The sequence below is a fragment of the Platalea leucorodia genome, assembly GCF_965183815.1.
Source record: "Platalea leucorodia genome assembly, chromosome: 1".
NCBI lineage: Eukaryota > Metazoa > Chordata > Aves > Pelecaniformes > Threskiornithidae > Platalea > Platalea leucorodia.
Window position 1 is genome coordinate 61,998,410 of NC_138823.1, and position 15,488 is coordinate 62,013,897.

General features: G+C 35.0%; 1 protein-coding gene across 1 annotated transcript in view; it reads left to right on the forward strand.

Moving 5' to 3' along the window:
• DOK6 (docking protein 6) overlaps positions 1–15,488 on the forward strand; it is a gene marked incomplete at both ends in the record, with an annotated part of 260,265 nt that overhangs the window by 146,137 nt on the left and 98,640 nt on the right. The window contains one exon of the mRNA XM_082304009.1: positions 11,898–12,017. Coding sequence (XP_082160135.1) covers positions 11,898–12,017 — 120 coding nt within the window. The remainder of the gene's footprint in view (positions 1–11,897; positions 12,018–15,488) is intronic.

A 15,488-nucleotide genomic window follows, 5' to 3' on the forward strand; every position in this document is an offset into this window, starting at 1 on the left:
TGCCAAAATGTCTTTCTGTATAGCTTCCGCTTTATATTCTAAACATCATCAGTCTTACCACGGTAAGTTTGCTTGAATGTGCAAGGAGGTTAGCCTGAACTTTGCTATAGCTTGTAATCACCTCACTGAAAAAATTAGAAGTGAATTTAATAGGCTGTCTGACATTTATCTGCTAGTGATAGGAAATGAATCAATGCAGGAAACTCAAAAAACTGATGTCATTTCAAAATGTTTTTGCTTGGTGACAGTGTGAATCTTTTCCAAGTGTAGTACAACATCCATGACATTTATGTTATTCAGGAAGCAGTGGTCCCAGCATATGTCACTACATACAGCAGCACTCCCCCCTTAAAAAAATGCTGTCCTTGCTGCCATTACTCATCAGCCATAAAGTACAAATCAGCATTCAGATACATAACTTCTCTATATTAAGTTTGTCTAACAATAATTCTAGTGTGTGCTGAATATAACTAGTTTTCTTTCCATATGGCATTTCATATTGACAGTTATATTTTTTTGCTGAGAAGTGTTTATGATTTATCTATAGAAATATGACAGGTCAAAATGTAGTTTACTGTGGTTAAGGACCAACTGAAAAGAAATTAACACTAACTAGTCCTTCAAATATAATGCCCTGCTATGCATTTCTTGATATCTGGAGATTTCCTCAGATTCATATCCTATTAAAAATTGCCATTTTATTTAAAATGTAGACATGAGTGTAAAAAAAATTAATAGTGTAAAACAACAATCTAAGTGAAAAGGTTTAATATCTTAATTTCTAAGGGTTTATTTTTAAAATCTATGATCATATAGTACCAGAAAATATGAGTAGGAAGAAGCTGAAAGAAGAGTTGTATGTTTCTGCATGTGATGATGTCAAACTACTTTATAGGCAATTTGTATCTTCATGCATGCTAAATTAAGAAAATAGTGGCAGCCATGAATTATGAGGTTTTAAATCATTTTAACTTTGTAAGGTTTTCACATCTATAATTTTAGTCTCCTTTGTGAATCAAATAGATGACAGCATGTAAAAAAAAATTATGTATGCTCATGAAGATTATTGTGAATACTGAAGAAATAAATATTGTTTTTAATGGGTGTCTTGAATAAAAACTACAAATTTACAACTCTAAGTATATGTAAAAACCTTCATTCAAATCTGATTTTTGCACTTATAAGCACTATACATATATTCATCAATATAAACCTTGGGCTTCATGAGGGATGAAATCACGGGAGTAATAGAAGATGCCAATTTTTCCGGTATAAACAGAAAAGGTTTCTCTCTTTCTAGCTCAGTAAAGCACTACTCCTCCAAAATTTCACAATCATTTGTATAACAAGTTTCTTTCATTTGTGCTTCAATCTACCGTATTCCACTACTAGGTTTGGGCATGAAAACTGATTCATTAATTTTAAAAGTTATAAAGATTCTATGCAAAGGCATATGTTAGGGTTAATTATGAAAATGTAGAGAATAATAAGTGTCTGCCTGCTCTTATCTGACTCAAAAAAAAAAGAGACAATTATGCATTTAGTTGCTTTTTGTGATCTGGCTGCTCTTATGGTCTCATTGTAACTGTGATCCAGGAAAAAAACCCTGATGTCAAATTCATTTGTTTATGAGTAAGTCAATAAACCCCTGATTACCCTCACATATCACAAAAATGAAGAGGTTATTTTTTTGCATTTTTTAAGGCAAAAAAACTCCTACTCTAAGAGCAGAGCTTAGGAGTAGGCCACAGTTTCCAAGCAGAAGGAAGAGTAACATTCAAGTCAGCCGTTTCCTCATTGAAAAGCATTAATGCAGAAAATAAGGAAAAACATATGGCAGCATATATATTGTACTTTTGCCCATTTGTTGAGTGTGCTGATGGTGCTAGATAACTCCTTATTAAATGACAGTGATCAATTTTCTCATCCCTACTGTTAATAACTCATTTCTGTTTATAATTGGTTTTCCAACTTGTTCTCTCCATTAAAAGATATCAGCCAGGGAGAAGCTGGATTTAAATTTAGCTTAGATGATGAGACATCCAAAAGAGGACTTTCACCTGGAGTCCAAGTAAGGAACACAGAAGGAGACCAGTCTTTGCTAATGTATGAATCCAACTCTTCCATAAAGAAAAGTATATCTATCCCCTGCCCTCTAGTGCTGTGTGTGTTTATGAATCAGTTCACAAGTAAGCTGCAAGTGGGCAATCGATCACCAGTGTGTATAAATTACAGCTTCATCTTCAGATACTGTTTTTCACTGTAATCAGCACCCCAATTTACAAACCTAAATCCTAACCTTTTTGTGCAGTTCTCACTTTTTATGGTTCAAAATATTAAATTTAAACATTCTTTATACTTCTATGATGAGTTGTTTACCCTTAAATAAGGATGAAAATTTCAAAATAAAAAAATCTTTCATCAGTGTGTCTCCAGTTAACATGGCCTTAAGCCATCACTCAGCAGAGTTCTTGAAGTTTCAAATGATTTAATCTTGGTATGTTCTGTAAGATTGCATTCATCAAGACTTATTCTGATTTTCTTGGAGGAAAATGACACATAATTGAAGTTAGATCTATTTGCTGTTTTCCTGGTTGAGCAAAGGATGTAGTTTTGCTGTGCTGAATCTTAGAAGTGTTCCACTGAAATAAAAAAGAAGAAAAAGAGTCCTGTTTACTTAATGAAAGTTGGGATTCTGAGTTTCAGCTTTAAGCAGACTGCCTCTTCTCAGGCAGTCATGTGTGTCTCTTACTGAAGATCATGTTGGTAGAGATATCAGTGGTGTATATTGAAAACCAGGAATCTAAAATGGCATAACTGAGATACAATTTTATTTTAGGATACTAATATTTACAGGAAATTTTGCCTGATTGGAAAGCCTCTATTTTCACAGACGTTCAAAGAATGTATTTTCATATAACATTTTTTAATTGAAATAAAATTTAGGTGCATCAAATGTAGGGACCCATTTAATGCTGATAATGAAAGATACAAGAAAAGTGTAAAATGAGAGTAAGAAATGTGAAGAATTTGTAATAAAAAAGAATCCCCTTGGGTTTAAATTCTGTAGATATCAACTTTGAGAAAGGCATTTCTCATTATATTTCCTTAGATACTAACTCTAGACTGTGCAACTTTTAAGGGTTGGTTTTTTTCTTTTTGCAGTAGTACCACATTAAAATCCATGAAGAATAAAGCAAAAGACACACAGAGTCTTTTCTAGCTAATACTTAGTTCTGTCTGAGAGTAAAATTTTATGCAACTGAAAATCAAGTAGAACACATACCACGGTGTTATGATTTTACAGATGACTTCAGTGAGAGGTTGTCTGCAATCACTTTGAATCAGTTTCTTTGCATTTGAATGACATAAAATCTTGATTGTTAACTCTAATAGTAGCAAGGGTTCCGATCTCTACAACGCTAGTTTTAGGGTTTGGGGGAAAATGCTGTATTTCTTGGGCAAGTGAAGCACATAAAGAAAAAAATCATTCTTTCAGGTGGTTTGTTGTTACTTTGAAAGTGGCATATAGCACTGTGCAGGAAAGGTTTCCTAGAGTCTGCAAAATCAGAAGGGGAGAACACTAACATTGCCCTCCTGTGCTCAGCCAAATTGGGACAACGTTTAATAAATCTAAGTATTCAAAGCTGGAAGTCTTGCTTAGTCAGATATGTTTAGCTAAAGGGGAGCCAAAGGGAAGAAAGGGAGATTCCAAAGACTTCTTAGTCTGCTAGTCATTGTGTGCTCCTACTGATCTAATGCAGAAGATATTCAGATGGCTGGAGTGAAAGTCATATGGTCAAAGGCATAAGAGCAATAAAGCATATAGTGGCAATAGTGCATATTTTTTCTCCCATGTATTGAAACTAGTCCTTATCACCTTGATTTTGTATCAGAAAATAACATTTTTAGAATTATTTGCCTTGTCTAGCAGTATTTCTGATCTTCAAGCGGTAAGATTTGTCAATAGTTCAAAGATAAGACTGAATATTTAACGTATTAAAAAAAAAGTGAAATGAATCTTAGAATTTGTCATTTATTTGGGTATGGATCCTCTTACTAGACCGTAACTTGACAATGGGAGAGAGGCATACTTCAGATTTACACAAAAGGTATTAAATCTCCCATGCATTTAAGAAAAGGCCCTATAACTTTTCCAAGAGGAATAAAAGTATTGTAGGAGTAGACTAAATCTGAAATACTATGAAGTTTTAAGCCAGACAAATGCTATTGCTGACTGCCAATCATGGGGTAGCTACATAAGTTGATGTGATAGCATCCTCTGTGTGTTATGTTACCCTTTTTGGACACTTGACTGATGGTGTTTATGTCATTCCCACTACAGAAAAGCTGCCTGAGGTTGTTTTACTTTCATGCCATTGTCATTTAATAACTGTTGAAACAGGTAAGGATTGACAGTCCTGGGGAACTGTCTGATTCCCGTGCCAGATTCTTGTAACTGGCCCATTAGTTTCAGACAAAATGTAAACATTTCTTCTATGTTCAGGCAGGTTTTCATAATTATCACTTTGCACTTGAAAGAAAGTTTGAATCGAGAGTGAAACTTTGCTAGGGATATTTTTGAGTAATGATGATCTATCAGCTCACTGTTGATCTGTTGGACATACTAATGCTTGATAAACATTTATGGTATAGTGAGAGTCACTTGTCCCCAGCGTGATGTAATATACATGATCTGTAAGGATACCTATAAATCTACCCTCACGGTTTACTTTATCTACTAAATAGCATTTTCTTCCCACAATGGCATCATTCATTTCTGTAGGACTAATCACTGAGTAAAATGATATTAACTTTTTTTAATGGCAGAAATTAGCCATTTACTTAAAAAAAAAAAAAAGTATGTCCTATAGCTACATTAGCACTAGTATTGAGCAAAGGAAATCACTTTCTTGTAAATTAACTATTTTTCTTCATTTTTCCATACATTCTCCATTTTTTAAACAAGTCAAGTAAGTTCTGTTTCTGTATGAAAACTACATTCTCAAGCAGCATTTTAGATGGCAAACTTTCTTTCCTATTGCTTTAACTTTGGTTAGAGACTGCTAGTCAGCATTGCGGGGCATTTCTTTAAGAGTTTGAGTGAAGGGTGCTCTTTCACTGCAATTTTACACTGGAAAGGAGCAGCAAGGTAGGTAAAAGTAGATATGTGCAACTAAACTCTATTTTAGGGAAACAGTTTAATGGACAGTAACATCAATATGATGAATCTTTTTAAATACTGTCACTGCCTTCAGAAGCATTAACTTGACATTGCACATGTTATTCAAGCTGACACTTTTGATCAGACTTGCAGAAATGAAGGGGGAATTGTCAGGAAAATGTCAGTTTTCATATACCTCGATAACTACAGGGACACACAGCTGGCTATTTGCAAACACAGGTACATGCACAAATTAAAATTATCAAAACACTGTCTGTGATGTATCTTGCAGCATCTCCAGATAAGTGTGGATGATTTTTGGCAGAAATATCAGTTTTAATTATATTATAGCTAATAAATGTCTTTTGGTAATTATTGTAATTAACTGTGCTATCCTCGTGTGAACACAAGTTTAAAATAGCAAATGATGTGAAAATAAAAGTTTCTTTTTGTATAGTATATAGACTATATCTTCTCTCAGTTAAAAAGTGCATTAACAAAATATACTAATGTCTAAAATTACAGAATAATATATGTTCATATTCTGTAATTACTCGTTTAGCTTGATTGCTGCATTATTCAATATTTCCTTAAGTAAAATTAATTTTTCTCAAATTGTACAGAAAAAGGTGGGTTTTTAAACTTGTTATTAAACTGATGGTATATTCAAAAATATGCATATATTTAAACAGCTGGAAATAGTTAAATATTAATGGTCTTAAAAAGACCAGGTAGTAAAAGAAAAAAGTGACAATGACAAAAAATTTTTGAGGAACTCGCCAACTTTTTTTTTTAAGAATATTCCTTTAAAATAATTTGTCACAGCCTGAATATAGAGCATTTTCAGTAAATTAATAAACTTCAACAGTATATGTTGTTTTTCTTCATGACTTTGCCTTTGCCTTTTTGGTTCAGTGATTTTCACTTATGTAATAACAGGATACTCTACTCCAGGTGAAAGATTCAAAAATCACGGTTCAAGAAAAATATAAAAAAGTTTCCTTAAAGGTAGTATTTGTTGAAATACAAGCAAAAATTCTACATATGAGCCCCATATCTCATAAAATATCTTCAAATATAATTGGTCAATAAAAAATTAATTTTAGTAACCCAATTGCTTTCAGAGTTGTAGCCCACTATCTTTGTTACTATCTAATTGAAAGCATGTTTTAGTCTACATACAGACTAATTTTCTGTTCTTTTACACTAAATAGAACTTATGTCCCCTTCATTGCTTCCTATCATTTAGCAAAAAAATTGCTTAATTCATGCATAGACAGTGATAATCAGTAATACATGTTATTACACAAAGTAAACATTATCCTCCTAGCAATGGTAAAAAATAGCTACACTGCTTTGCATTTTTATGTGTGTTTGAGTGTGTGCAATATGCTCTAGTAAAAGTGACCTAAGTAGTGGAGATGCTATTAGATAACATATTTTAAATACTTATAAAATAAAATTATGTTTGAATCATCAAAGGATGATATATATCCTGATAAAGGATAGAGAGTTTTTAAGGTATTATTGATTTTGATAAGAAATTATGTACCTGCAGTCAATAGTGTTATTTGCTAGTGAAAAAAAATGAAATTAAGTTGCTGCATATATTGTATGTAGCGCAGTACAGTAGCACATCAGTCCTGTGGGGGTTCTATGAATGTTTTTTCCTATTAACTTCTAATTAAGGCTGGGTGATTTTTAGCAGAGGTAAATTGGCATATGTGGCTTTTCTGCACCATCTTTCTTTCTTGGTAGAGAATACCAGGTCTAAGTCCTACTGACCCAAACAGGACAGATTCTCCAGTTTCATTGAGTAAGAATATTCAGTTGAATTTGGACCTCTTATAGAAGTAGTTTAGAGGGAAGAAGAGTCAAACAATTTGTGCAGAAAATACATAAAAATGTTTCAGAAATGAAGAAACTAACATTTTAGGTTTATACAGATTACATTAGGGAAAGCTCAAAAAGTAAGTAAGTGAGGTTTTTGGACTTGTACAAGGACAGTTTTTGTTAACGCCCTCTAATACTGCATACATGTTATTTACAACTTGAATCGTTGGCCATGTCACTTTATGTGGGCTGCGTGAGAAGGGGAAGAGATGAACTTCCTCATCTCTCTTTTTAAACTTTAAGAGTTGCATATAAATTGAGCCATTTTTTTTACAAATGCAATAATTTGCTGCTGCTAGTGATGAAAGGGATCTCCTGGAATGGAGGGCACGGCCTTGCAGAGCAGGAGATGGCATAACTCAACAAGACACAAGCTGAACTGAGCAGGAGTGGTCACCTCTTTGGGGCTTTATCTCAGGCTAGTGGCATTCGACTACGCTGGCAACTTGCTGTGGCGGGTGATGACCGGCTCCTGTAGGATTGTGCAATGTGAACACAGGAGGTAAATCTGGAAGAATGTGAAGTTATCAGGATTCAGAAAGTATTTGGTTTAAGCCACCCACAAAATGCTTGCCAAGTTAGGAGTCTGAAAACAATCCTGCCTCTAGCCTTAGAGATCTAGAGGATCTCTAGGGACAGTGAAGTAAAATATGTCTCTGCCCCACCACCTCCTCCCTGTAGAATATGTTGTGTAGCATGAACTGTTTTAAACCATAAGTAGCAGAAGAGCTCTTTCACTATTACAAACTTGTATTTCTAACACCATTTGCCAATATTATTTCATCATCATATCAACAAACCCATTTATCATCCTGTGATATTACTTACTTGCAATACACAGCTTCAGTGGCTGGAGTAGGTATGGCACCAGTTTAATCACCTGGGACCTGAAGTAGAAATGACATACAACCTCAGGCATGACCTAGAAGCTCAGGTAAATGGCAGGAAAATATTGCCAAGAACAAGGTCTGTGTGTTCAGATAACAAGTTTACAGGTCTCTTCCCAGTAATATTTCTTATGCAATAAATGGTGACTAATTAAGGTCTCCCATCTCTTTGTATTTTATCTCACCTGATGACATTTGTATAGCAGCATTTCATAATTGAATAACAGTAAAGATGAAAATGTAAATATTTGGATTTTATTTATAGCTGTGAAAGCACGATTTACAATTTATCATTCAGTCCAAGAATTCAGTTATCTTAAAAGGAAACTAAATTTTTCAATGACAAGTACCAGTTGTGACTAAAAACTCAGCATTAACCACCAATAAATCTAATCTACATGCATTAAAGAGAAGAATTTTGCTGACAGTTTTTTATGGCTTGGTTCCACTGTAATATTTCATCTGTTTCAATATATGCATATAATCAAAATAAAGAAGTAACTGTGGTATCTCTGTTTTGTGATGTGGTAGCTGTCATTCTTAAAAATTGCTACTGTGACTGATGCGTTTATATACTATAAATTATAATAAATACATTTTTTAAATCATAAATAATATTTGTTATCTAGAAACACAAAGCATTCTGTAGACCTTTTACAAAAGAATGGTGAACTGCTTTATAGATGCACATGGTGAAAGGAGAAATATGGCTTTGGCTTTAAAAGGTAATTCACTTGCTTGAAAGAAGTTTTCACATGTCTGTCAAGGAAAAGGTTGAAGGCAATCCATTGCAAGTAAGCAATAGCTATCAGGATGCATTAGGTAAAACTAACTCACACAGTACCCTCATACCCTTGACCTTCCAAACACATTTGTAGATAACATTGATGCTTCTGACAGCAGACACAAATCCTCACAGTTCTGTGGGAAGATGTTTCAGTTCTGCACTGAAACTATATTTTCTGTAGTATTAAGTTTATCGTTTTTGTAAGATACAAATTTTGAGTTATACAGCAATACAATGCATGTTATAGCCTACACTTTGCAAAATACAGCCATGACCTTCTAATGCTCACAGTAAGATAAGTTTCTTCTATGTGGCAGCTGGAGAATGGTGTAATCTGGGTCTAATCATCAATGACTGGCAGTGAAGAAGAAGCAGCTTAAATTAAACTGCCAGAGTCAAACAGCCTGAATGGCAGTTTCTGGATCCAAACTTTCAAGATCTAGATGTTCCTCTAATAGAGAGAGGCAAGTGGACTGAGGAAATGTAAACGAAGACACTCACAAGAAACAGCTTTCTAGAACAATGCTTTTGTTTGTTAGTTTGTTTGTTTGTTTCCCAAAAAATCTGCTGGAAATGTGGTCTGAGAATACATATAAATATAACTCATTGCTTTTACACGAGTCCTGTTTTGAATATATATTGATGTTAAGCTGGATTTATGGAAATGCCAATATGTTTTCCTTTCTCCTTAGATGTTTGTAAAATTAGAAAGGTTAGTTTAGTGTTTGTTTACCATCATCTCATTCCACATTTCCAGAATGTACCCTTTCAGTCTGGGTACAGGCACAAGGAAAGAAAGTAATAAAATGCAGATTTTGTAAAATACATAAAAAGTTATATCTTGACCACACTCCAGGAAAAATTACAGGCTTTATATGGAGCTATACATTCTCTCTGCCTAAACTGTCTGTGATAGTTTAGGCAGAAAACAAACTGTGAGAGGGAAGGAAACATGAGAGCACTGAACTAGATTTGCACTGTCACCTTTGTGCTACCAGCCTTTCTGCACTGATTCCCCCAAGTTTATGTGTAGCTGGAAGCAGATGTTGGGCAACTCAGTGGAAACCCTCCCTGGCAGGGCTTGACTTACCCATGTGCCTGTGAGCTGCCCCCCACACCCCTTCTGTGTGCTGCCAGAATATGGCAGCATGTCTTGTGGCCCACATTTATCATCTCCCTGGCATGAAGCCCTCTCCATGGGAAGCTATGATTTATAAGGCATGGCTCTGGTTCATCAGACCTCAAAAATATCCAAGGAAATGGAAAGGCTGAAGGAGAGGAAGGGAAAACAGAAGGGAAATTTCTTCATGCATGGGCAGAAGATGAATTTTGGAGGCAGGTTTTTAAAAAAATTCATCTTATTCCTTTTAAAAGACTTAAGTTTTTATTGCTGTCCAGAGATACACCTGTTCTCTCCTTACTTCCATCAAGGAGGTTGTGTCTGTAGAAGTGTTACGGAACAGTACACTGTTATCTCAATATTCTCTTCTCACATACAAAGTTAAATGTCTTTTGGATGTTACTGACAGGAAGTTCTGCCTCTTACCACCAGAAGCTGAGGATGTTATGAGAAAACCAACTTTGGGGATCTGTGTCCTGAGACAAAGACTGCAAATAATCAGGAAGGGTTAAGGGAAACCCCTTTACTGACAGCACTCTGAAGAAGCCCCCCAAATTGTTTGTGTCCCTGTGAAAACAACCAAATTTAGCTCTCAAAAATCCCAAAACAGACTCTATTATTTCAGCTGTCTGCCTGGGAACTTGGTCAGAGGATAGCCAGAATAACTCAGGAACAATCTGTTCCTGGATTATTCAGAGCCCTAAACAAAGGAGAGTAGCTAAAGGTTCCTGGAGACCTGGAATGGCATGCGTGTCTCCCTTTCTTGTCTGGCAAATGCTTCTTTCACTTGATATCTATGCCTAATCAGGCGAGGATTTGAGAACTATACTAATTAGGCATGGAAAGGTTTTTCTTGGATATAAATTTTCACTAATTACAATGAGCCATCATCACTAGATGCTTCAGGGCTTGCATGCAGTATTTTTCTCTCTCTCTGAACTTCAGTACTACGTTGGAGAGATTGTCATAGAAGTATTTTCCAGATGTACGCAAAAATAGGAATGAAAAGACTGTGGCAGTTTGGTAGAGACATTTCTAGATGACTGGAGTCACCCACTCCTAAAGATGATCAGATATAGACTGACTGTGACAATGGATGCTCAGCGTGTGCCTGGTGCCAAGCCCACTCTCCAGAAAGTTTCCCTTAGGTGAAGCCTATCCTGTAATAAAAGACAGTCAGACTAGTTGCATGATTTTTATTAACTGTGGTTTCACATTGTGTGAACACCAACTTGAGATGTTACTTTTTTGACCAATGCCAGAGATTTTGTGAAGTTAAGTTTGGGAAGCGGATAGGATGAGGCTGAGTGTGGAGGCAGGAGCTGTTGTGGTGTCTCAGGGGCTTATGCCTTGGGGAGTTTATGTCTTGGTAGACTGGCAGATAAGGAGCTCTCAGATGTATGTCAATGGGATGCAGTGGAGGACTCAGAAAGGACTAGGAGGTTTTGAATTTTCATACAAATGTTACAACTAATGCCCAAATTGCTCTGAGACCAAAAGAAGGTGAACAGAACTGAAGAAATGAATTATTCAGATTAACTTGACAGGCATACCCATTTAGTACAGCAGAGAAGGAAGTTTTGCTTTTGAAGATTTTTTTATTACTGGTTTTTTTTTTCCGTTGCTCCTACAAAAATACTCTAGACCCTTTAGAAACAGAAAGTGCTTTAATAGTTCAGATTCACCTAAAAAGCAGTAAAGAATATTTCAGATATTATATCTAATGTTTTTCTAAATTGCATTTTTTCTTTCAAGAAGGCCTACCAGAAATATACTGCCTTGACAACTCACTACGCCTGTCTCTTTTGTGTTACCTCCGCCTCCTATCCCCAAATTTGAAAATGGAAGACGCAGTCCTAATAGTGTAAACCCTTTCAGAAGTTCATAAATCAAGGCAAAGAAATTCATGTGGAACTTTATGCTAATAACTCATGTTTCAACACAAGCATATTGTTATAAAGCTGGTCAGTAAGAAGGTATTGATTTAACTTCACACTTTTTTGAGTAAAATGTTAACATGAACAATATTTTTTCCTGTTTTTCCAGAACTGGAGGCAGAGGAATGGTGCAAACATCTTTGCATGGAGTGTCTAGGAACCAGGCTCAATGATATAAGCCTTGGCGAACCAGATTTGCTTGCTGCTGGAGTCCAGAGAGAACAAAATGGTAAGTAACTTTGTAATTGCTCCTAGATCAGTTCTTAGGTGATGTCCCATGTTGTCTTTGCTTGTGTTTTTTACTATAAGCTAGAACCATGTCATTAATAACTAAACATTTGGATGTGGTTTTGAGACTTAATCCTATTTTCCTACAAATAAAGATTATTAAATTCCATGCCAAAGAGCACACATAGAGTGACTTCATGTCTTCATTGCATTCACATTTTCCTGTCATGATGACTATGACCTTTCTGGTTCTGGAAACAATGGCCTCTGAGCAGAGGAATAAAACAGCAGCTGTTGTTCCACAGCCTTTAAAAGACAGTGATGAACATATCAACACCACTTTTGACTGCAAAACACATATTTGCTTTAAATTCATACCTGTCTTGAATAACGAAGTCAAGGTCATCTAAATGTTGTCAAATACAGGTGAAAAGGGCAATGACAGATGCTAGTCAGCACTAAGCCTGAGCTTGTAAGTCCTCATCTAAAGGCTATTTGGAACAGGACTTTAGATTAGACACATGCACAGGAAGGGTGCTAGTGGATGGAATATGCAACAACAAAAGAAAATATGTGATTATCCTGTCATTTAATTCCTATTAATGAACATGAGGGCAACACAAAATGTGCTCATTTATTCATCCCTAAATTACATCTCTCAATGATTATTACTGTCTTGATGCTTTTATAAGATCCAATAGCTTTTAAGAAAGTAATAAAATAAACTGCCTCAATGGTCATAAATATCAAGCTAACTATCATTATAAACAAAATTACATAATTCAATTATAGAATGAATAGCACTATACTGATTATATTGTATTAATTTTGTAGAAGAGTCTAGACATCTCTGAATCTAATAACATAAAATATACAGAAATCTTCAAGAAATTTTGTTCAAAAATCAGACATGTTCAAGTGCAATTTAAAAGAAGTTCAAATGTTTGTGAAGTTGTTTGCCTGCTATGAGACACAGCATTTAATTTATAGTCTATTTAACAAAGGGAGAACTACTAATGTTCTAGGAAAATTGTTGTAGTGAAATTCCTCAAGCCCTTTCTGCAGTGAATTCATGTACTGTCCAGCAGTTTTCATACCTCGATGGCAAATAATACATTTCATTTTGTTCTTGAAAGAGATCCAGTTACACACACATGACCTCCAGAAGACATAGATTAGTTCTGTTGTGTGAACTAGTCTTGATTCAATTGCCTTAGTCTAGAAATTAATTGCAGTGCTACCAACCAGCATATATGAACATAATTAGCATCTTTATTGTTCTAAGTAAACAAATGAAAGGAAACAAAGTGGCAAAGCACGTATTTGTTGTACAAATCACATGAATAAGAATGCATGGAGGGTATCATTAGCCATATTCTTTTAAACCAAGTGGCTGAATACATATAATCCAATATTTGATGAGCACGGTCTGCTAAATAATTAGTTACAGTATCTCAGACAAGCAATTCTGATACCTATCCACTTCCTTCCCTCATCCCTTTGATGCACAACTCTGCATTTTAATAAGCATGTTTGAAATTCAAAGTTATCTTGTTCAGAAGCAAAGCAAATTCTCTTTTGGGGGTCTTTTAGTCAACTTGGAAGAAGGGAAGAGTACAGAGATTCTTTCTGTTGGTATCAAATCTAGCATTTTATTCATTTAGCTGTGCTGTAAGAACCTGGAGTTGCACTCAAATTTCTTTAGCAGATTCCTTCAATAAAATCAGTTGAGTGGAACCGTGACTTCAGTTTATACTAGTCATCTTATTCTGCAAACTTCACAGTGTCATTCCCCACATGACAGTGTCATGGAAAAGGTGACTAATTTGAGGGTGGAATCATTTGGTGAGCTCTGATAAAAAATTCAAATTTAAAATTTATTTTCTTGCACATTTTCCACATATTGTAGTTTTAAAGGCATACTATCAAAAACTGTAGTTCAAAAGATACCTAAAAACCTTTCAAAAGTCTACTGAGCTTTTGTTGACCTGAAACTGAAAGGTCAAAGTTAATTTTCCAATTTGAAATTCATGAAAAGTGACTATATGTATGAAATGTCTAAAATCTTGCTCATTGTGAAAATGGCAGCTGTGTCACTCTCAGGGTCATTTTATTTCTGTTGTGTTAAATAAAAACTGTACACTGGTATAGTACCTTTGAATGTCATTATTTCAAAACATATTGCAAGTATGTCAACTTCATAGAATTCCTCTTGAGTTAGTAAATGTATTAATATTTACTTGAAACAAAGATGTGAAATACAGTTTGTAAAACCTGTAATAGAATCATAAAGCCTGAGCATCTAGTTTCATGCAGGTTCTGTTGCCTGAACCGTACAAGGGCTTTCCTTCAGGTCACTAAACAAAAGGTGTCTCTTAGTATCTGAGCAAGACCACAGACTGCATTGTCATAAAGACTATAGTGCCAATGTTTTTTCAGTTTTAGAAATATAATTGTTTTTACATTTTAAGGGCTAAAAACAATTGAATAATGGTGTTATACTCTTGATATCTCCATGATATGACAGAGTGTTAATACCATTAATCCCAAAAGAACATGTGTATTAACCATTAATCCCATCTCATTCCATTGTCTTTTTTCAAATGGTTACTTTGCCCTAAAGATTTTCTGAAATGTTTAAAATTTGATAAAGATACTTCCTTGCTCATAAGATAACTAGCCTAATAAGGTTTTTTTTTCATTAGCTGCTTTACATTTTTGTAGCAATAATATTTTTAATACACTATGTTCTTCATCTGTCCAACTACTTGCCTATTCCTGTCCTTAAAGGATATTTGCATGATGTATGTCATGTACTTGTAAGGGTATTCACTGAAGGGATCAGGTAAATTGGCTATATCTCTTGAAAAAACAGTACGTTTTCTGTTGTGTAGGTTTGTGTTTTGGTCCCTATATGTGAGCACAGTAGCCAGTACCTTCAGTTTGCAATATTTCTAATAATTTTCTTGTTATTGTATATGCCCTGGGACCATAAAAATTGCTACGTGCTACTTATATTTTTTATAACCAAGGACTCACATTTCAGAAAATACTTGGCAAGGAAAATATGTGTGTTTTCTATGATATGTCTAATATCTCTTTTTCTTACATCTGAGCCTGTTTATCCTCTCACTCTCACTCTTGTGGTTCTCCTGCGATGAGCTTTTGATTTCAGAAGGGAAGACACCTTATTCTCTGTGGCACGAATGCAACATTATGGTTTGCAAAACAGTCTGTTCCAAAGGCTGGCAAAATTGTTGTTTGGTGTGCAAATGTCATGGCTAAAAGGCCATATATTCATAAGGCATTTCTGTCATATGAGGATAAAAGTTTACTGTAGTGCAGCAATCTGAAAGAGATGTTCTTTTATAGTTCTGAGTTGTTCAGTAAGTGATAGTGAGATCTATTTTATTGTAGTTGCACTGTTGCTTGACCCTCCAGCACCAAGCAATTCTGCAGTGGCGATAGCTAA